This window comes from Mesoplodon densirostris, chromosome 7, assembly GCF_025265405.1.
Source record: "Mesoplodon densirostris isolate mMesDen1 chromosome 7, mMesDen1 primary haplotype, whole genome shotgun sequence".
NCBI lineage: Eukaryota > Metazoa > Chordata > Mammalia > Artiodactyla > Ziphiidae > Mesoplodon > Mesoplodon densirostris.
Genome location: NC_082667.1, coordinates 63,257,977 through 63,281,091, shown reverse-complemented (window position 1 = coordinate 63,281,091; position 23,115 = coordinate 63,257,977). Strand labels below are relative to the sequence as shown.

The 23,115-nt window shown below is 46.0% G+C and overlaps 1 protein-coding gene across 10 annotated transcripts in view; it reads right to left on the bottom strand.

Moving 5' to 3' along the window:
- LOC132493189 (synaptotagmin-9) overlaps positions 1-23,115 on the bottom strand; it is a 391,713-nt gene that overhangs the window by 168,910 nt on the left and 199,688 nt on the right. For 7 of the 10 annotated variants that reach the window (XM_060103488.1, XM_060103490.1, XM_060103489.1 and 4 more), the window contains exon 7: positions 14,221-14,509. In XM_060103488.1, the coding sequence (XP_059959471.1) occupies positions 14,221-14,509 (289 nt within the window). Of the gene's footprint in view, positions 1-14,220; positions 14,510-17,159; positions 21,448-23,115 lie in introns of those variants that run through there. The other 3 variants (XM_060103493.1, XM_060103502.1, XM_060103496.1) reach the window with 3 other exon arrangements.

Genomic DNA, 23,115 nt, shown 5'->3' with positions numbered 1-23,115 from the left:
CTATTGAAATGAGCAGAACCCTGTGGGGCTCCTGGGCACGGAAGTCTTTCTGTGTCCCCCGTTTCTTGTTTGTAGGGAATAGACTCCAGCCTCCATGACCTTCCCTGAGTTCCAAAGGCCAGATTCGAACAGCTGCTAATCAGGGAAGGAAGGGGACTCAGAGACAAGGGAGGAGCAGTCAAGAAACAATACTGCAGCCTTGGGGCAGGGTCCTGGTTCCACCTCAAGGGATACACATAACAGTATCTTTGAGCTCTTCTGCAGAACTAAAACCCCCAACAAATGGAAGATGTTACATTCTTCATTCAAGAGAACGTCACAGAGAAGTTTGATAACCTTGAGAAGCTCATCAGGAGACCACCTGAGGTCAGATTAAAGGAGTGCAGGCCCTTCACACACCCTGATCCTTATCAGCAACCCCATCCTTGAACCACTGCTATAAAACTCCTCGTGTTAAGACACACAGTTTTTCAGGGCATGAGTCCACAATGTCCCCTTTGCCTGGCAAAGCAATAAACCTATTCTTTTCTACGTCACCCAGAATTCTGTCCCCAAGACTTGATTCGGCACCAGTGTACAGCGGCCGAGTTTTGGGCATCATTATGGAAATCTCTCGTCCATCATTTGCCACCATGTTACCCTACTGACCTGCTTTGCCAGACTGGGGGATTGCTTCCCTGTGGCCTCTGGGTCAACTTCATTCTGGTTGGCCTGGGTTATAGACGCCAAACCCCTAGGAAAAGCAGAGAAGCCTGGGCCAGCTGGGAGCCTTAGAATAAGTTTCAAATATCTCGGCATGGCACTCAAGGTCCTTCATCTACATTTCAGGAGCAGCTAACAGAAGGATCCCCCTCCATGATGAGCTTTGGGGGCTATGGGCTGTGGTGCAGAAAAGAGAAGAGTGGACTTCCCTGCTTACCAAGATCCATCTCTGCTAGGGCTCGGTACGCCTTTTCTCAGTCTTACCAGCTAAATCTGTCTCATGTGAATGCTCTGCTCTTCCCACATACTCTGGTGATCACAGAGGATGAATGAACAAGGATTTAAGCTTGTACGTGATCACAGATACATTTAATGGGAAAGAGTGGGGGTCCCATGGGCCACAAGAGAAGCTCAGAAGCTGTTCCCTATTGAGGAACAAGCCCAAAATCTCAAGAAATGAATAAATATCTACAAGTACATATAATATGCTTGGTACTGTGATAGGAACTTATTTGCATTAACTTATCTACGTCTTATAATAAGCCTAAGTGGTAGATATCTTAATCTCCATTTTCCAAGTTAAAAAAAAAAGTTTGGATAAGTTACCTGGATAGATCATCTAGCTAAGGGGGCCTCTGAGCTCATCTGAGCTGGAAGGCAGGGCCAGCCAGGACACTCCCAGCCAGCCCCAGGAACATGGTGGATGGGTGTGTGCACATGGTGGGAAGGGGTGAGCCTGGGTGTGCCTAGAGAGGGAGAGATGAGGATAATGGATTCCCTGGGGCCTATTCACAGGGTGCTAAGATATCTGTCCTGACTGGGAAGCTCTCAGGCTGCCCATCCTCCTGGGAAGAAAGTTAGCAGGCTTGCAGCCCAGCTACGAGAAACTATGGCTAAGAACAAGGCATTCAATGTCTCATCAGTGAGAAAATGTTCATTTAAAATACAGGAGAAATTAATACAAACATTCTTCTTTCTCTTTCTACTCCTCTTTTCTAACGCAGAATCCTTGAAGAAATAGCAAAACAAGAGTGTTAGATGGTTTTGATCAGGGAAACACAGTCCGGGGGGGAACACAGAATTTCCACCCCTGTGAGGTCCCTTTGGCTTCTCCTATCCCTTTGTAGCCAGAACCTGGGACTGGGAGTCAGAGACCTGAGTGGTCCGAGATCCATCTCTGCTTCCCTCTGTGACTCCCTGAAAGTTCCTTGTCAATCAAGCCTTAGCTTTTCCAGCTGTAGAACAAGGGGTTTAGCCTGGATGTTGTACAGTTTATTCAGGTGGATATACTGTAATTTTTATAAATTTCTCCTCTTTTGGAATTTGGGGAAAATATACTTACAGTGTCTGAGTAAAAGGATAAGTTAAAACTCCCTGCTGTGCTTCTCTTGAGAAGAGATAATTAGCAGGAGTAAAAGGTTGAGGAAGGATAGGAAACAAATTAAAAACTTTTGAGTCCAGCCAAGATGCAAATTATTTAACAGAGACGCTGACATTGTGCAAACCAGAGAATGAAAATCTGTGGTTTAGCCCTTAGGCAGACTTGCAGACAAGCAATTAGGATAGAATTTGGCCCAAGGCCTCAGAGTGAATTCATATATAAATATCACTTATTTTAATCTTTTTAATATTTTTTCCCTTATTTAATAGGAATACTCTCCAGACTTGCTGAGACTTGTCCCTCCATAGGGAAGTAACTCAATCAGAGTTATGTTTTAAAAAGAGCGGTCTGCATATTAGTAGAGAATGAACTGGGGGGTAGAGGTGGGGGAGGGGGGATACAAGGAGACAGGTGGAGAGTCTGTAAGTACAATCCAGATGAGAAAAATCTAAATAGTGATGGGAATGAAAAAATGGGCATAGACTCAAAAAACAGAAAAAGAGAGGTCAGGTAACTGATTCAGTTGTGGGAGTGGAGTGATAAACCAGACTCAAGGTTGTGAGACAGAAGGGAAGGGGGGAGGGCATAACCTTTAAAAGAATGACACTGAGGATACAAAAAAACTGGTTAGACCCAACTAGGCCCAAGATGGCAGAAGATTCAACATCCAGTAGGCCTTGAGCCCCATTATACGCTCATTGTACTACATTAGCATACGTTAAATGACACCCACAGGCACCATGACAGTTCTGAGGATGATCATAAAAGACCAAAAAGTGGGTGATGGCCCAATTCCTGGAAATCTCCATCCATTCCCCAAAATAATTGGAAAAATCCTCCCATTCATTAGCCTATGAAATTACCCAGCCTGTAAAAACTAACCACCCCATATTTCGGGGCTGCACTCACCTTCTGAGACAGACCACATTCTGTCTATGGAATGTGTATCTCTCAATAAACCTGCTTTCACTTTACTATGGCTCACTCCTGAATTCTTCCCTGTGTGAAGCCAAGGAACCTCACTTGGCAGCCTGTCCCATGGACTTGCCCAAGACCTCGGACGTGACCATCCTCTCATGCCCCATTTTCCTACAACAGTTGGGGGTGATAGAATGCATGAGACAGCAACAGGGAAGGAAAGTCAGATTTAACTGGGAAGAAAAGTGATGAATTCACTGAAAATAAGAGAATTTCTGTAAAGCCATGCATATTTTGACTGCTTCTTGAAATTCTCTGTTATAAATCTTGATTTCTTCAACCACCTGAGTTGTATTCATGTTAATAAACATTTGTCAATACCTCTGAAGTGACAGGTACATGGGGATGTCAAAGATGACAGCTCTCAGATGAGTAGTCAATTATGAAGCTTCAAGCTATTACAATAAAATTGTCAATGTGGACTTAAGTGTTCTGGAAACTAGGGCCATTTATGCTTTTTGCCCACAGGATATATTTCTTTTATTTTTATTTAATAAATTTATTTATTTATTTATTTTTGGCTGTGTTGGGTCTTCATTGCTGCGTGCGGGCTTTCTCTAGTTGCGGTGAGCAGGGGCTACTCTTCGTTGCAGTGCACAGGCTTCTCATTGCGATGTCTTCTCTCATTGTGGAGCACGGGCTCTAGGCGCGCGGGCTTCAGTGGTTGCGGCATGTGGGCTCAGTAGTTGTGGCTCACAGGCTCTAGAGCACAGGCTCAGTAGTTGTGGTGCACGGGCTTAGTTGCTCTGCGGCATGTGGGATCTTCCCAGACCAGGGATCGAACCTGTGTCCCCTGCACTGGCAGGCGAATTCTCAACCACTGCACCACCAGGGAAGCCCCTCACAGGATATATTTCTGATATGTCAGCATGGTACCCAAGGTCCTTCATCTGACCTCTTTTGTCATTTGCCCACCACACTGGACTAGTTACTAGTCACTGAACTTGCCATGGCCTCTCACAAGTTTTAAACTTTGCCCCTACTTTTCCTTAGCTCATCTTCACTAACTTAGGATACATCTTCTTGTCCTTAAAACAAAAGTCTCTGACTCTTGCATAGCAGCTAGTTGCTCCTTCTTGTGTACCTATAGCATTCTGTGCAGCCCTCTTCTGTGGCAGTTTTCGGGCTGAATTGTAATCACCTATTCACTTTGCTTCCTTGCAAGCATTTAAGACAGAAGCTGTGCCTTGTCTTTTTATCCACAGTGCCTGAGACACAGTACACATCTCCCTCACTATTCAAACTCTTACTGCTTACTGTTCAAACTCAGGAACCAATTAGATTCAGATAATGCAGTATTAGTCAGTTGCTACCCCAACTCATGCTAGGACAACTTGGAAATCAAATAGATTCAAATAACAAGAAGTATGTGTGGACATTAGCAGGTGCCATTTCACTGTCTGAATGCCTGGGTGGTTGGATAGCAGGAAGGCAGGAAGACCAGCTTATATGAAACGGTACTCAGTGAGCCATGGGAGGATTTGGCTTTGCAGACAGGCTGAGAATCCAGGGTGAGTGCTTAAACAGGGCCTGGCATACAATACGTGCTCTACATGTTTTGGTGAGTCGCACAGAACTCTTTAGTAAATCCGCCTCAAAGGATTTTCTAGGTTCCCAACACTAAAAGTATTTCATGGCACCCAGTACAGAGCCCTGCCAGCTTCCCTTTATTAGTGATTAGCAATAGAGTGTGAGAAAGAAAACATGGCTGTTGACTTGCATGGCTGGGTGTTGCTCAACAGCATGGAGTGCGTGGAAGCTGGGAAGACCTGTGAGTAGGAGCGAGTCCACTGCTTCCACTGGAATTACCTACAGTTGGAGTTCATAGCCAGGATGTGTCCTTTCAGAAGAGCACAGCTTTCCATAACCTCATCTTACGTATTTTTCTTCCACAGTATTTATCTTCTTTCTGACATATTATAAACTTCCTTGCTAACATATTAATTGTTTAACTCCCCTCAATAGAATGTAAGCCCTATGATGGCAGGGCTTTATCCAATGTGTTATATTCACTGCTGGACATCCTGTCCTAGAATAGCCTCTGGCACATATTACTATTTCTCTATTTTAATTATGACTATGCTAAGAGATATACATCAACAAAAACTCTTTGGGGTCCTGAATAATTTTTTAAAAGTAAAGGGTTCCTGAGATAAAAGTTTGAGAGCTGTGGTCCTAGAGGTTCCAGGCTGGTAAATACTCATGTAAAGCGAGGTACAGAACTGGGCAGTCCTCCAGGGAACTTCTGATCAAACAGCCTCTGTTTTGCATTAGTTATCTAACTGTTGCAACATCTTAAGCATTCCAAGTTTATAATTATGAACTTCTTGCTTTTATTTAACTTTTATTTAAAGACTAAGCTGGGTTTTGTTTTTTGCATATTGGGTTAATTTTTTCCTGTAATATTCTTACCCAAACTAAAAAGGATGGAAATGTTCTCAATGTCTAGGTGTGGTTACTACCATCCTCCCATGTGCCTGCTTAGAAAACAGAATCATTTTGCATGTTGCCATGGATTCTTCCTGTGCAATCAATCCCACTGTTCTCTCTATCCTTTCTCAAAGTGTGTGGGTATAGCAGCTGCCCACCTCATCCTGAACTTTGCAGCAGCCCTCTCACCGGTTCTTCGGTCTCCCCTCAAAACCATCAATCACACTAATGCCCCATCCACTGCTTTCCTATAGAGATTTGCATATTTAAAAACCCATCTTTTTTTTCTTTTTTTTTTTCTTTGCCACACCACACGGCATGTGGGATCTCAGTTCCCTGAACAGGGATCAAGCCCGTGCCCCCTGCATTGGAAGGCAGAGTCTTAACCACTGGACCGCCAGGCAAGTCCCTAAAAACCCATCTTGATTGCTGCCTCTTTCCAGAAGCAGCAAGACCAAAAGCCTCATATGGACGCTACTAGAGGTTCTATGGAAGGATGGGCTTCAGAGCCAGACTTGAACTTGCTTTGGCCAAAAGAACGTGGTGAAAGTGACCAGACCTTGGTGTGCTTGTGCCCTCTCCCTCAGACATCTGCCTCCACCACAAGAACAAGCCCAGGTTCGCCTCCTGCAAGATCAGATGTCATGTGGAGAAGAATCAAGCCATTGCAACTGAGGCCATCCTCAACCAGCCATCTCCTGGGCAACGTGTCACTAATTGCAGATGCACTAGGAAGCCCTGCTGAGAATAGCTAAGCCTGGTCCAGGTCAACAGAACTGCCCAGCTGCTCTGTGGACTCCTGAGAAACAGTCAATGATTGTTTTAACCCACTAACTTTCAAAGTGGCTTGTCATGCAGCATTATTGTGGCAGATACCTGGTGTGGGGTCTGGGTAAGGGAACTATGAGCAGATAGGGAGACTGAGATGAAACTAGTGTGTCTAGTGAGTGGTGCTTACTCTTCAGCGTAGCAGGAAAGTGGGAGGAAGATCGGGCTACATGAAACTCTGAGACACAGTTTCATCATCTGAAAAGAAGTCATAATACTATCTACCTAGCAGAGTTGTCATGGGCATTGGATAACATATCAGATACAAGAAGCATAATGGAATTCCTGGCAAACAGTTGCTTTCACTTTCCAAGAAACTACTCCTCAAGGTCAGAAAATACTGATCCCTACTCTGTTCCAGGCACTGTGTTAGACTTGGGGAACACAGCATGAAGAGTGCAGAGATGCATGGAGTATATTTTATGTTTTCAGAATAGTGGATTCAACACAGCATAGAGCATCATGTGAATGGGAACTGGCCGTAGTGGCACAAGACTAAGCTGAGAAATGTTAAAAGTTGCTGTGCTCAAAACTTACAGTTACCTCGGGCTTCCCTGGTGGCGCAGTGGTTGAGAGTCCGCCTGCCAATGCAGGGGACATGGGTTCGTGCCCCGGTCTGGGAGGATCCCACATGCCGCGGAGTGGCTGGGCCCCTGAGCCATGGCCGCTGAGCCTGCGCGTCTGGAGCCTGTGCTCCGCAACGGGAGAGGCCACAACAGTGAGAGGCCCACATACATACATACATACATACATACATACATACATACATGAATGAATGAAGAAAAGGCAGGGAATTAAAAACCAAGGGTTGGAGAGAGGGGGGAACTGACACTTCTTGGACAGGATTTGAAAGAATGATTTAAAGCAATCTGTTTGTGAGTAGGAATCATCATCAAATAACAACTAAGAGGTCTGACATGGTCTTCATGCATGTCCCACAATAATAATGCCTCTGGGCGCAGGTATTTAGTCTCAGAGACGAGGGCTGCTACCTGAGGGCCTCTGTGACAGCTCTGCAGATGGCCGGCCTGGCCCAGGCTCTCCCTGCTATGAGCACTCAAACTCCCCCACTGCCAGTCCATTCTGAACACTGGAGCCAGATGATCTTCCTCAAAACCTCCATCTGAGCCCGGACACTCCCCTGCTTACCACTGTTACGCAAAACAGCACGATGGGAAAGGTTAGTATATGTAGGAGTCGGCCTGCCTTGGTTTGAATCCTCCTCTGGCATCAGTTAGCAGTGAGACCTTGGACAGATGACTTATTCACTCAGTGCCCTGATTTCCACATCTATAAAATGGGGGTTAATTATAATACCTGTCACACAGGTTTGTTGTGAGAATTAGCTGATATAATCCAACAAGACATAGAAAATACTTAAAGATTACCCAGTACATAATAAGCGCTCAATAACTATTAGCTACTGTTATTCATATTACTTTCATTCCCCACAGCTAGAAAGTGAAGAGGCTCAGCACAAAGGAGCTCAGGTCTTGTCTGGTTCTTTTATCTCCTCTCCACTTCTCCCTACACCTGAGGTCTACTGAACCCTAAGCCTGATGAGGCCTTTGTACATCCACATGCTGGTCATTTGCTTGAAGTGCCCTTTACTCTGTTCTCCGTGTAATTAGTTCTTTTCCAACATTAAAACTTGGCTTGAGGGTCACATTCCAGATTCCATGGTCTCCCCCATCCCCATCTCCATGGCAACCTTGACCTTACTTAATTACTGAATCCCTGCCCCTGTGCTTCTGTGACACCCTCCATCAGAACAGGCATCACCCCACCTGTTATTCTGTGTTTGTTTGGATGGTTTCCCCACTTGGCTGTAAGCTTTTTGAGGACAAGAATGTTATCCTATTCGATGTTCCATCTCTAATGCCTGGCACAATGCCAACGTATATATGGAACTCAGCTAGAGATTTGTTGAATGAATGAACAAATGAATGAGTCAGAAAGAGAATGAATGGGGAGGTTCACTACACCTGGAGCCAAAAGCCATCAGCTAAAACAACTTTGGGATCTTCTATTAATACCTGTAGTGATGGTCCTGGAGGTATCCTCATAGACCACGGACCTTCTGGCTGGATACACAGAAGAGTACTATGTCTGTTGGCCTTTCTGAACCCAGCACAGTGACCTATGGGACTGTCCCAGAGGCAGCATAGGATAAGCTGTACATACACCTTTGGCACTGCTGCTCTGCGAATGCAGTAACTTCTGTGTGTGTGTATGTGTGTGCGCACACAAGTACTCTCATACTCTCCTGCGCTTACACCTGTGTGTACCCTCAATGCCCTCCTTTGTGGGAGATACCTCTGTTGCAATTTAGAGTTATATATCGCTTAATGTTTTGTTCCACTCATTGCAAACTAATGGACCTTGAGAGTTGGCTCATAAATATGTTTTATTTGGCTTCTAGTGGGTTTTACGCTCGTATGTTTTTATTTTATTTTAATTTAATTTAATTTTATTTTATTTTATTTTTGTCGTATGCGGGCCTCTCACTGTTGTGGCCTCTCCGTTGCGGAGCACAGGCTCCGGACGCGCAGGCTCAGCGGCCATGACTCACGGGCCCAGCCGCTCCGCGGCACGCGGGATCCTCCCGGACCGGGGCACAAACCCGTGTCCCCTGCATCGTCAGGCGGACTCCCAACCACTGCGCCACCAGGGAAGCCCTGTTTTTATTTTTTATTTTGTTTAGTTTTTAATGGCTTTCAGTATGAGGCACACACATTTATACCTGAATGGACCCCAGAGGCATTTGAATTTGCAGCAATAGACTTTCTCCTCTACAACATGATCTAACAAAGGATATGAGTTACTTACTTCAGCAGGGAGAGGGTTACTGGAGGTAATTTGCATGCACCCTTGCAAATAAAGGAGCGGGACTAAAACAGGAAGTAAAATAATGCTATAATGGCTTATTCTGACTGCCTTGAGAATTTTTCTTTACAAGCTATTTACAAGTTAAGAAGAGGTTAATACTCTTCTGATCCACCCATGAATACAGCCTGTGGAATCTGCCAAAGACTATTAGTTGGATAAATTCTCAATCTGGGTATCTGAGCCAGTGGTGCTTTGCCATAAGTTGCCAAGTGCAATGCAAAATTTCTTTTTACTTATAACAGTTATATTACCAAAGACTTGGAATGAGTTTAAAATATAAGTTAGATTGTATTCAAATATCTTTCAGTCACTGCATTCTAAATTGTGTGCATGAGAGACAGAGAAAGAGAGAGAGAGAGAGAGAGAGAGAGAGAAAGGAGGAGAGAGAGTCTGTATGTGTTAGAGTTAAGATTCTAAGAATTTTACCTTAGCCCAAACATCCCTGGAATTGTGGTCCTCCCGTGAACATCATTTGTGGATCATCTCTCAATAAAGGCTGAAGACTTGAGAACAGCTCTATAGGAAATGGTTTAATTACAGAGCAACTCTACCTTATTTATTATCCCCAGTATCTGGCCCTTTGTAGTCACCCAATAAATATTCCTAGAATAAACGAGAGTCATTTAGACTGATGCTAGAATTTTCTGGAAATCTCCTAAGACACAATGTTGAATTTACCAAGGAAGTTATGTTACCTTCTCTCTCTAGGTTTTCTGAAAACACTCTCTAAGATGGCAGGTATGTATGAATGAAACTCTTGATGTGACCTCTGGCGACCCTCCCTAGCCCATAATCCCATATTTGCCCACACAAGGATGCTGACTTGAGGCCCAAGGATTCTAGTGAAAGTTTCACAGCCGGCACAGTCCCAGCGACCAAGGTTAGAAGATAGGAAGATGGGAGCCTTGTGGGTACAGGTAACAGCACCGGCTGGGATGGGCAGAATTCTAAGGTTCCCACCCCCGTGGTCATGCCCTACATACTCCCCTCCCCTTGAGTGAGGGCTGCACCTGTGAATACGACTGTCCTCCTTGACTAGGCTACATTATGAGACAAAGCTAAAGAGATTTTGTAGATATAATTAAGGTCCAAAATCAGTTGATTTTGAGTTAATCAAAAGGAAGATGATTATGGGTGGGCTTGACCTAAATCAGATAAAAACTCTTAAAAGAGAGACTGAGCACTTCCCAAAGAGAGGCACTCTCCTCCTGGCCCTGAGGGAGCAGTAGCCACATTGTGAGCTGCCTGTGAAGAGGAGCGGCTTCTGGAAGCTGAGGCCTTCACCCTACAACCACAGGAAGGTGAATTCTGTCAACGTCAGTGAACTTGGAAGAGGACCCTGAGCTCCAGGTGAGAATGGAGCCCAGCCAACACCTTGATTGTACCCTCATGAGACTGTTGAACGAAGCATCCAGCTAAGCTGTGCCTGGATGCCTGAACCCAAAGAAACTCTAAGATATTACATGTATATTATTTTAAACTACTAGAGCTGCGGTGATTTGCTACACAGCATTAGAATAACCAATACAGGCATAGTTACTAAGATACATGGCCAAAACCATGGGGGATGGGCACAGTATGTAAAATACAAAACAGTGCATGGAAGGGGGATACACTGGCATTCCAAAGTCCATCCTTGGGCACAGAACTTCTGGATATAATAGGTCAGAGGGCACTAATCACGCAGTTGTGATTGTTTACAGGTTCGTCTTTCCCTAACCAAGTTCTGAGGGGTCTCTGCCATCAGTGTGTCTTCTATAGATGATTTTGCCCTGACCCTGGTTCTCTGAGCACAGGAGTGAAGACGTCAGTATATTCATGGTCTGGCTGAGGAGGCAAACACACACAGATATGCGTGGTTGAGAGTTAGTGCTGCCTTGGAAGATTGAGTGAGGTGCTCCAGGAGCACTAGGGGCCAATCTGTCTGGAGGGGCGGGGAGGGGGAGCTGGGGAGGTGGGCAGAAGTGTTTACAGAGAACCCACAGAATTTTTGAGACATAAAAGGTGGGTAGAAAAACATATATACATATATATATATATATATATATTTGTTTGTTTATTTGTTTAAATTGCTACTGCATGTGGGTAAATTATGGGAGAAGAAGATGGAGATCAGCTCAGGCCACTTTCTGAAGGGTCTTCCTCATATAAAAGGCTGAGATTTGAAGGGGTTTTTTGTGGCTGTTGATAATTGATGCCAAACGGCAAAAACATTCTACCTCCATGTGTGTTGTGGGAAGGTCTATGAGACAGCACAGAGCAGTAGGAGGCAAAGCCAGAGGCGAGAGAAGCTGTAAGAAAGCCAGTGCAGGACGCAGACATGTCCCACTCCTTCCTCTGTCCCTGCTGTGAGCACAGGGCCCCTCCAAGAGTCGAGGCAAAAAGTGCTTGTTGAATCATAAACTGACAAATCATCAGAAGAGGGCTCCCGAGGCAACAGGCATGGAAGCAGCCATCACTGAAAAGTCAAAAGAGTTTTCACTCACCACGGAGCTGGGAGAGGGAATATTTTAGGCCTCCAGGGTCTGAGAGATGAGGCAGAGGACAAGCGTTGAAAAAGCAGAAAATCCAGACTCAGGACCTCTACTGAGCTCTAGCTGGAGTGGAAAGGGGCAACCTCAAGGCCTGAGGGGCTTAGAGTGTCTCAGAGATCCAATCCAGCACCATCGTTCAGGCTTGGGGTCCTCCCTCACCCCTGGGTAGAGCACATTCTAGCTCAGGCTACATTTATCACCCAATCCTCCCCATCAGCTTTTTAGGGAGCTGTTCCTTTTCCACTGGCTCATCCTTGCCTTTTTCCCCAGTCCCTCGTCCCATGCTTACCCCCAGCTGCTCCCTCTCAGAAGGAGGAGGTTCATCTCAAGACAGGGCCAAAAAGGACCACTCACTTGACCAACTTGACTAAGTGCTTCATAATATAGATAAGGGACCCTCTTCTCTGTCTTCTGACTCAGAGATAAGATTTTCTCTTTTCTGCCAAAACCTAATAACCCTTCTGTCTGTGCTAACAATCCCTGTCTCCATTCATTCATTCGTCCCCTTAGTTATTCACCAACAAGTATTTATTGAACATAGACACTATTCTAGGCACGCAGCATCGAACATGAAAGGCAGGATCCAGGCTCTCATAGAGCTGGCACTCGAGATGGGGAGGCAGAAAATGAGCATTGAGCAAATAAATGAACTAGAAGATCTCAGAGTAATAAGTGTTCCGAAAAAAACAACAAAAACAAAAACAGTAAAGTAGTAAGTGCTCCACAACGCCTCTTGGGTTACCTTTCTCAGCGTACTTCAGACCAACCACCCAATGGCTTAGGCCAAGAACCCAGGAAGCATTCTGGACTCATGCCTCTCACTCATTTTTCACATTCAATTATCCGTCACAAAGCCACGTGTATTCCAATTCTCAGTGACTCTGAAATCCATCTGTCCATCTCCATCTCCCTGACACTTCATGCAGACACCATCACTTATTGACCAATTTATTGCAGTATGTCCCTGATTAGTGTTCTCTCTCTAGTCTTGTCCTCTTCCTGCATGTCATGCCCCTGCTTAAAATTGTTCAATGGTTCTCAACAGTTTCTTCAGTCAAGTTCAACCCCCTTAGCTTAGCATGCAAGGTCTTTCACTATCTGGGTGCTACTGAACCCTTCGGCCTTGCTTCCCTGCACTCACCTGCCCCACACAGCTTCCACTCAGCCATCACTGCAGATCTACACGTGGAAGTGTTACCTGCCTTTGACCTGCCGCACCCTCACTTAACGCGCCCTCTGCTCATCCTTCTCTAGCTTCTTTGTTCAAAAGTCAGATCAAATGTCACCTCATTTTGGAAGACCCATGGAGTTTTTACAAGGATTACATTGAAAAGATATATGAGGGGCTTCTCTGGTGGCACAGTTGTTGGGAATCCACCTGCCAATGCAGGGGATATGGGTTCGATCCCTAGTCCGGGAAGGTCCCACATGTCGCCGAGCAAGTGAGCCCGTGCGCCACAACTACTGAGCCTGAGCTCTGGAGCCTGCGTGCCACGACTACTGGGGCCCACATGCCTAGAGCCCGTGCTCTGCAACGGGAGAGGCCACTACAATGAGAAGCCCGCGCTCCGCAACGACGGATGCCCCCCACCCCCCACCCGCCGCTTGCCGCAATTAGAGAAAGCCTGCGCGGCAATGAGGACCCAATGCAGCCAAAGATAAATAAATTTAAAAAAAGAAAAAAAGAAAGAAAAAGGAAAGATACATGAAACCCTTAGCCCAATGACAGCATTCAGCTTTTGTCTTATTTACCTGATGAAATTTCTTACATTTGGGGCAGGCATAATTAGCATATAAATAAAGTTTTCCTATTTGCAATGAAACCATCTCAGAATACAGCCTCTGAGGTGGGGGACTTGTCTCCCTCATTGTTTTAATGAAATGGAAATTTTCCTTCTCATTTATGTTTTTGTTGCTGGATACTTGCTATTATCATTTGAGCTCCTAACCATTATTCTTAATGGCCTGGAAGTGATTCTGATGGATCCCAAGATTGGAGACAAATACCTTGAATATATCATCATCCCAACAGAATACACAATAATAATTCACTGTAGTTCCTGGCCCTGAGGGTTGGCTGTTGCCATGTCCAATTTCACGATGTTTCTGGGCACATTTCCAGCCTCTCCCTACTCCCAGGGCACTGGGAGAACACACCAACCTGCCACTCTTCATGGCAGGGGACCACACACCTCTATCAACCCAAGGTCTATCTCAAGATGCCCTTCCTGGGCTGACTTCTAACACCATAGCCCTGATCTTCTACGGGGGCTTTAGGAACTCTCTGGGAAAGGGAAAGTTGCTTTTTGAGAATGGATTTTCCTTTGGACACATGTGCCCCGATAAGGTTTCTCTCCCAGCACATGCCCACAAGAGCACATATCCAGTTCTTACTGGGTCAGACCCCCTACCTGTGTGGGAGCTGTCTCCGAGGGTGAAAGTCCCCAGAAGGGGTAATAAAAGATGCAGTTCTCTTACTTGCATTCAGCAGTGTCCGGATCCTTTTCTCCTCCTCAGCTCCTTGGACTTGCTTTTCTGCCAGCATCTTGTCCTCTGACTCTGTGCACACCTCAGCCTCCCGCAGGTACTCCAGGTAGTCGATCTCCCGCTGGGCACGTTCGACTTTCAGCGCCAGGTTATGGACCGCACTCTTGTACTCACTTGTGTACGTCTGACATCGTCCCAGCATAACGGATATGTTTTTCGAGAACTCTCGGAAATCTTCAATGTATTCTCTCGTTGCTTGGGTACATTTCTGCAGTCCTTGCTTTAGTCAGAAAATAAATTCCCAAATTATTGCCAGTTATTTAACTTGCCCAAGTAACATCAACAGCTCTCGTTCACAGGAAAAAGACTTTTAAAATACAGATAGTTAAAAGGGGGGGAAATAAAAATCACCCACAGTTCCTTAATTCAAAGGACTATTGACACTTTAGTGTACAAATCTTTAAAAGTTTTCCCATGCATGTAGTCATACGTATATAAACATATTTTTTTTTTTTTTTTTTTCCTGTACGGGGGCCTCTCACTGCTGTGGCCTCTCCCGTTGCGGAGCACAGGCTCCGGACGCACAGGCTCCGCGGCCATGGCTCGCGGGCCCAGCCGCTCCGCGGCATGTGGGATCCTCCGGGATCGGGGCACGAACCCGTGTCCCCTGCATCGGCAGGCGGACTCTCAACCACTGCGCCACCAGGGAAGCCCTATAAACATATTTTTAATGTGATTTTGCTACATGCATGTTTTATATTTTTAGCTTGCTGATATATTGTGAACATATTTCAATACCAATTAATATATATCTATACCATAATTTTAATGACACAAGTCTATCGAATTGACATCCCATTATTTATTCCATTAAACTCTTTTTTTTTTTTTGCGGTACGTGGGCCTCTCACTGTTGTGGCCTCTCCCGTTGCGGAGCACAGGCTCCGGATGCGCAGACTCAGCGGCCATGGCTCACGGGCCTAACCGCTCCGCGGCATGTGGGATCTTCCCAGACCAGGGCTCGAACTCATGTCCCCTGCATCGGCAGGCGGACTCTCAATTACTGCGCCACCAGGGAAGCCCCCATTAGACTCTTTTTAAGGGACATTTATGTAGTTTTCAATGTTCTGCCATTCAAACAATGCTGAAGAAAATTTTTGTCTTTACATATTTGTGTATTTCTCTGGTTATTTTCTGAGGATACATTTCCAGATGTGAGCTCCATCCCCAGCACTTGAACAGGGCCTGGCACACAGTCGTACTCAATAAATACTTGCTGAATGAAAGATAAGTAAATGAAGGATGGAAATGGGAGGGGTTGCTGGGTCAAACAGCATGTATACTTAAAGACCATTTGGCGGTTTACCAAAATGCTCGCCACAAAACTTGTAAAAATATTAATATATACTCCAAACAGCAGGATATAAGACTGCTCATTGATGAATGAAAGAGAGAGAGAGAAAGGTGGGGGGAGAGAGAGTGTGTGAGAGGAAGGGAGGGAAGGAAGGAGGGAGAGAGAGACAGAAATAGAGAGGGAGAGAGAAACAGAAAGGATGAGAGGGAAAGAGAGGGAGGAGAGAGAAACTGTCTAAGTCTATCCTCTTCTTCCTTACCCCTCTGACACAAATCCCTCAGTGTGGAGATGGCATCACTTTGTTGCTAAGTGTCTGCCTTGGCCTGGTGGAGCACCTGGGGACTCAACTTCCCACCCAGGTTTCCACGATTGGGGTGGGAAGACCTATATAAATCATATCCCTATCTTTTTAAATCTACATTCATAGCTATGAAAGTATCAGTCTATACTCGATACCCTTGTCTGCAGACAGATTCGAGTATTGGGAAAGCTTGCAGGGATGTGACTGGCGCTGACCCCCAAGGCAGGTCGGTGGTAAATGAAGAGGGACCATGGTTGAGAGTAATTCTGGCACATTTAAGGAGGTGAGACTGGGCAGGAGGTGTCTGAGGAGAGAGCAAATGAGGCAGCAACAAGAGGCCACTGGCCTGGGAACATTTCATCCATGGCTTCCTGGCCTCAGAACGCCGGATGTTAGGAAACGTGTGCAGCCTGCTCTGAGGAACTGTTTTACCCTGACTGTAACCAAATAGTTTGGACTTGAAGAGTTTTCAGGAAAATATAGAAAATTGGAGATAAGCGTGTCTTTGAGAGAAGATAAATAATTTATCAAAATTTAACTTGTACAAAAGCAAGGCATGAAGTATGAAACAGCCAATGTCATCACCAGGGTGTGTCAGAGGTTACCACGGGAGAGTTACATTTGGCCCTGGGTGTCTGTCCTTGCAGCAAAAATGTTGGGTTTTGCAAATTTTAATGAAGTGGCAGCTGCAACACTTGGAGAAAAAGGCCCCAACACTTTCTCTCTGTTTAACATTGCTGAAATCTGCTCATTTCTAAAACCAAGTCCAGTTCAGCAAAAGAAGCTAAGAGCTTCTCAGGACACCAGTATCATGACTTTTTGCAGTGACCTAATGGCTCACCATAAAAAGACATAACGAAAACTAAAATCTCCTATCATCCTGATATAGTAAAACATGAAGAAAACGTGACCAAATGTTTAATTTTCCTATTTTAAAAATTGAGCAACTGAATAATATTTTAGACATTTACCACCATGCCAGGCAATGTTCTAAGTAGGAATTAATTTATTAAATCTGCAGAATAGCCATAAGAGGTAAATTCTATTATCGTCCCCATTTTACAGATGAGAAAAACTGCCAGATCAGATAGAGGAAAACCCTGCTCAAGGTCTGGGAGAAACCATAGACTATGAAAAATATTAAGTGTACATTTAGCAATCTATTTATCATTCACTGTCTGGAAAAATGCATCCCAGTAGGTAGGGAAGTGTGGGTAAGATAAAGTGACTTCCGGGAGGCAGGTTCCCCAGATCAGGGGCCCAGATGCCACCTACCTCCAAGATTTGAAAGCGCTGATAGATGTAGTGCACCATGGCCGGGTCCTGGGCGAACAGCGGCAGGGGCAGAAAGGCCGTGAGGATCAGAACCCTGAAAGCAGAAGCTTGCCTAAGAGCCAGCATGGTCCTGCAAACCACCCAGGGTGGGAATCTCTTCTGCTGTTGCTTCTCGAAGAAGGCTCAAGGGTCCAGGTGGTGGTCTCCTGCTTTCTAGCCGCTGCTGAGAAAAATTCTTCAAAAACAGCCAGACAGCGAAGTCTGCTAGTTACTCCCTCAGAGGCGTGATCTTGCTTAGCAAGATGGTGATCAAGTCCAGCTGTTGGCAAGTCAGTCTCCGGAGGCCCTGCAGGCCGACTTGGGGTAGAGGCCTCCCTGGGTCCAGCATCTGTCGCTATCACCTTTGACACACACGGACCCTCTGCAGGCCAGTGGCTGTCCCCTCTTCCAGGCCTGGGTGAGTGTGCATAGGGGTGGGATGGGGGGTGGGGTGGGCCTCTCCCCTCTCCCCAGCTCTTTCCCTTTTACTTTTGTTTTCTTCCTCCCTAGAGAACTCTGCAGTCCAATCACAGGCCTGATCCAACACGCACACCACCCCCAGCTTCTCAGAGTTGGACTCTCAGTTTAGTTTCTGGCCCAAATTCCCAGGATCCTTTTCCCCAGAAATCCCTTTGGGAGACCCCACCCCTCCTCCAGACTCTTTGCATTCCTGCAGCTCTTAAAGGCACAGCAAGGAAAAATGAAAGCTCTGATATACCCGGTCTCTGAGCAGCCTGGGCACTGGGCCCATTGCCTCTTGGGGAGAGAGGTCCAATAGGCCACAGGCCTAGCCACCCAGGGAGACAGCTGAAAAATCTGAGATTCACGCTCAGAAGAGTTTCATTAAGAGCCAAACAATTACTGATACAGGGGCATCTCCAGAGCCAAACCATCAGGAAATGGAACTCCTTAGTGGGGAGGTCCTTGAGTTTTCTCAGTCTCCAGTAGCACAATTCCCTTCACTTGCAGCTGCAGGCCAGCAATACATAGGACTCAACTCCTGCAGGCCCCAGTCCAGCTGAAGATAAATCACATCCTTAGGACCCAATTGTAAAATCTTCCAATTTTTTGCCTTTGCTGTCCAGGTCTACTTATCTCAACCTCTCCTTCCATGGTTGGGTCCAGGATACTCACGGTTCTTTCTCAATCACCTACCAAAGTGGAGAAGGTTGGGGCATCTATGAGAAGTGGAAAAGATCTCTGACCAGGAGTCAGAAGACCTGGGTTTGTATTTGGTCCCTGCAAGAGACACTAAAAGAATTTTCCAGTGTGGCCCTTGCATGTCCTTGTCCCCATTAGCTGTTCCTCTCTACCTCTCTTCCAAGTGACGTTAGCCCCTAATTGTTCCTTCCCAGACTCTTGGGATCATCACAGACAATGGCTCCTCATCCTTAAGAACAATTCCTCCTATTTCCAAGAACTATCTTTGATGACGTTCAGCCCTCTGTATCTGCGGATGTGGACGGCTAAGTGTGCTAAGCCATTTTATATAAGGAAGGTGAGCATCGCAGGATTTTGGTATCTTCGGGATGCGGGGGTAGGGGATGGGGGATGGGGCAGTCCTGGACCGAATTCCCCGCGGATATCAAGGGGCAACGGTATTCCCCGATCTAGGTGAACTCCTGCTGATCCCTCCTCTGAAATTCTCATGAAAAATACTGCCCCACTCAGCCTCCTTCCCTGAGTGAGAATGCTCTTTTGGAAACTTTTCATGCCTGGCATTTTGGAATAAAGTGTTATGCTAAAGGTGCTCTGGTTGATTTTCTTTTTTTTTTTTTTTTTCCTTTTAAAAATTTATTTATATATTTATTTGGCTGCATTGGGTCTTCACTTCGTTGCTGCGCGCGGGCTTTCTCTAGTTGCGGCGAGTGGGGGCTACTCTTCCTTGCGGTGCGCGGATTTCTCACTGCGGTGGCTTCTCTTGTTGCGGAGCACAGGCTCTAGGCATGCAGGCTTCAGTAGCTGTGGCATGTGGGCTGAGTAGTTGTGGCGCACGGGCTTGGTTGCTCCGCGGCATGTGGGATCTTCCCAGACCAGGGATACGAACCCGCGTCCCCTCCATTGGCAGGTGGATTCTTAACCACTGCGCTGCCAGGGAAGTCCTGGTTGATTTTCCTGATGAACTCCTTAAGTCCTAACTTTGAGACGGTGAACTAAGATGGATAAGATACAGTGGAAGTGAAATTCACAATTAACTTTTAGGAGGCAGTGTCTTCTTGGGGTAATCTTTTTCTTGGTTTTCTATAGCAGGTTTACATTATTTTTACAATGAAATATACATTCAATACTAATGGTGTCTAAAGAATTACGGAGACTCGGTGAGAACAAAGTGGGAGGCCTCATTGTAGCACATGTCCTTGGGCTGTTTCCAAGGCTGCTGTTGCCCCCATGTCTCTGGAAGGGGCTCCAAAGAGCTTGGCCTCAGAGCCCTTCAGTTCAGTCCTGGCAGACGCTCCCTCTCTGCCCCACCCACTCTCTTCAGTTACCTGGTTCACAGGCACAAGCCTGGTCTCTCCGCTCTAACTGCCCACACCTGGTCTTGGTCGGCAAGCTTTTACTCTTGTGACCCCAGAGGCAGCAAAGCCCGCAGCTGGTTCCCCTAACCCATTAGGACTGATGAGCCATGGGGCAGAACAGAGTGGAAACCCTCATGTTCTTGTGACCAGAAGTTTCAAAAAGGAAAGTTAAACTCATTTCGGAGATAGTCACAGCTTTGACTGACATACAGTGGCCAATGGTGGCCATCTTTATTCAGAGCAGGCCTTACTCAATGGAAAGAAAGCCTGCTGTTGGGATAAAATCATTCGCTTGGCTCTTTTGCCTTCCTTACATTTAACCTCTGGCCTTGACCACTGCTATAAGCTAGCTCATTAAGGGGGACAGTGACCAAGCACAGTGGCCCCTTTTCTCCTTTGCAAGTGCCTGATCCATCTGCTTTCCTGTCCAGGTATCCTGAGAGAGGAAACTTAAGCCCTTTGACAGCTACCACTATGTCCTCAATGTGGTTGGACCTAAGTCACTAGTCATTGATCTGTAAGCCCAGCCCCGAGTTGGTGTTTTTCCCTAAATGACCAGTCAGAACTGGACATACTAATGTCCAGCCTAATCAGCCCACCGAGGCTGATCTCATCCAGTTTTCCAGGTCCTCTTGGAATTCACTGTCTTCATTACTGGTGGTCCTTTTGCTGCTGTGCCTCCATATTAACTGACCCCCCTGATTTCTAGAGCCTTCTCTGCTCCCTGCACCCTCCACTTTACTGAGGGGTGCTGGCTAACTCCAGGAAAATCTGTGAGGAGGAGACCTTATCTTCTTAAGGAGGCAGAGGCCAAGTCAACAGAATTCCATCCGGGATACTAGAATTCATCATTTGGATCTGAACAGGATGTCTGTTTTTTTCTTCTCTTCTCTTTTTTCCCCAGATTCTTCCCTTTATCTTCTATTCACCACTCCTGCCCCCCACCCCACCGTCAATAGCTCTTTGCCTTAATGTCATCCTCCAATCTTCCAACCTTTTACAACTAATTGCATTGTTTCCTGCTTGAGTGATTGGAGCGGCCTCTAATTCCCTGTCTCTTTAGATAAAACATTGGCTGCTTTTATGCCAGAAGGAAAACCCTTTAAAATGTGACCTCAGCCAACCCCCTGTGGGGAGGAAAACATTTTTCTCTCTCCTTCTAGGTTCTTCTGGCTGGTCTAAGAATTAAATCCACATGAGGCAGATTAACAAGAGAAAATCAAACAAAAATTTAAAAACACGTGTGCATGGGAGCGACCCAGGAAAACAGAGTAACTCGCCAGAATGGCTGAAGCCCTCACCTTAAATACCATCCTCAGCTAAAGACAAAAGAAGCTGTTGGGGTAGTGATTTGGGACATCAAAGGGGAGGAAGGCAATTCACATGGAGATGGAAAAGCAAATGTTTGGTAAACAAATGTTTGCTGGTTCGTGTAGAGACAGAGGGACACAGAGAAATTTTAACAGACTTTGCTAGGTTCCTTTCTGTCTGTCACAGCTGGTTCATACTTTGTTATCTATAGTGATGGCTCCCTTCCCGAAGGGAAGAGGTCCTCTATCTGCGTTCTTTTAGGCAGTTAGGGGGAAGGTCAAAGTTTCTTCCTGAGTCTTGGGCCTTGATTGTTTTCAGCTCAAAATAATCCAAATGCCAAAGAGATTTTGGGGTGGGAAATTTTGCTCCCCTACAAAAGCAAGACATTTCTGGGGGTATACTCTCTGGAACAATACCTGTGGGGGGATGAATGGAGCATGAGTGAGCAAAGAGAGAAGTTCAACTGCAATGCAGTTGCAACAGAGGCCTCAACCAATCCCACAAGGAGCTCTGGAACTAGGCGGGACCTTCAGACGTGTCCAGAATGGAGGCAAAGGGACGATGCCTTGGCAGCCCTGCCTCAAGCACTTCTTGGTGGGGGCTGTTCCTGGGAAAGGAGCGTATATAACCTTGAGTAGGGCAGCTTCCTCTGGCTGAGGACGCGGCCTGGAGAAGGACTCAGCTCTGAGCTGTTAGCGGCAACACCCACACAACTGAGGGGATGAGTCTCCTTATCCTGAAGGGTAGATTTGGCCAGCATGCCGCAGCACCCACTTCAGTAGGATAAGCAGAGGCCAGACTTTGCCAAGTTTGTAGAACACACCAAATATTTTAGATGTTATGGTAAGAAGAATGAGAGACAATTAGAGTTTCAAGTAAATGAGTTACAGAGATAGGTCTGTGTTTCAGAGAGACGTCTCTGGAGGCCAGGTAAAGGCAACAAGACTAAATTCAACGTGGGAGATGAGGATGCTGTTATGGTGATTCATGGAGAGATCAGGAGGGCCAGAACGAAAGTAGTGTCAGCAGAGAGAGATAAATGGATGTCATGGTATTGTGATTGATAATGAGAAACATATGTTTGGTCTTCCACCACTGTTCCTGGAGTTTTCTTTGATGAGAGCCATTACAGTGTCTTTTGTTTTGTTAATGAGGTGGCTTTGGAAATCACCTAAGGATGGGGGCTGGTTGCCAGGGGAGCCAACCTTGTGATTAAAGGGTTGAAGCTTTCCTTTCCACCCCCTGACCTGGGGGAGGGAAGAGGGGCTGGAAGTTGAGGTTAGTCACCACTGGCCAATGATTTAATCAATCATGCCTCTGTAATGAAGCCTCCAGAAAAACCCACAAGGATAAAGAGTTCGGAGAGCTTCCTGGTTGAGGAACACAGGGAGATTCAGGAGAGGCTGCTCCCAGAGAGTACAGAAGCTCCATGCCCTTTCCCTACACCTTGCCCTATGTATCTCTTCCATCTGACTGCTCCTGAGTTATATCCTTTTATAATATACCAGTAATCTAGTAAGTAAAACGCTTCTCTGAGTTCTGTGAGCTGCTCCAGCAAGTTAATCAAACTCAAGAAGGGGACTGTGGGAACCACGGACTTATAGCCAGATGGTCAGAAGCACAGGTGACATGACAACGTGGACTGGTGACTGGCATCCGAAGTGGAGGCAGTCCTGTGGGACTGAGCCCCGAACCTGTGGGATCTGGTGCTACCTCCAGGTAGACAGTGTCAGCACTGAGTTAAATTGTAGGACACCCAGCTGGTAAAGGAGAATGGTGGTGTGGGGGAAAAAACATACATGGTAATTGGTGATCAGCACTGCAGACATCTTTGAGAAATATTTAGAATGTACAATTGACGGAACTTGTTTACTGACCAAATGAGAGGTAGAGAGAGGGAGGAGTCGGGTTCATGGCCAGATTCTGCATTGTTTTCAACAGCCTCCATTCTGACCCCTTCTAGTTTTAACATTCAGACTGCAGCCAGGGGGATGGAGCCAGTTTGCAAAGCTCATTACGTAATTCCCCTGTTTCGAAGCTTTGACTGTCTGCCAGTTCCTCCCCAATAAATTCCTCAGGCTCAGGGAAGG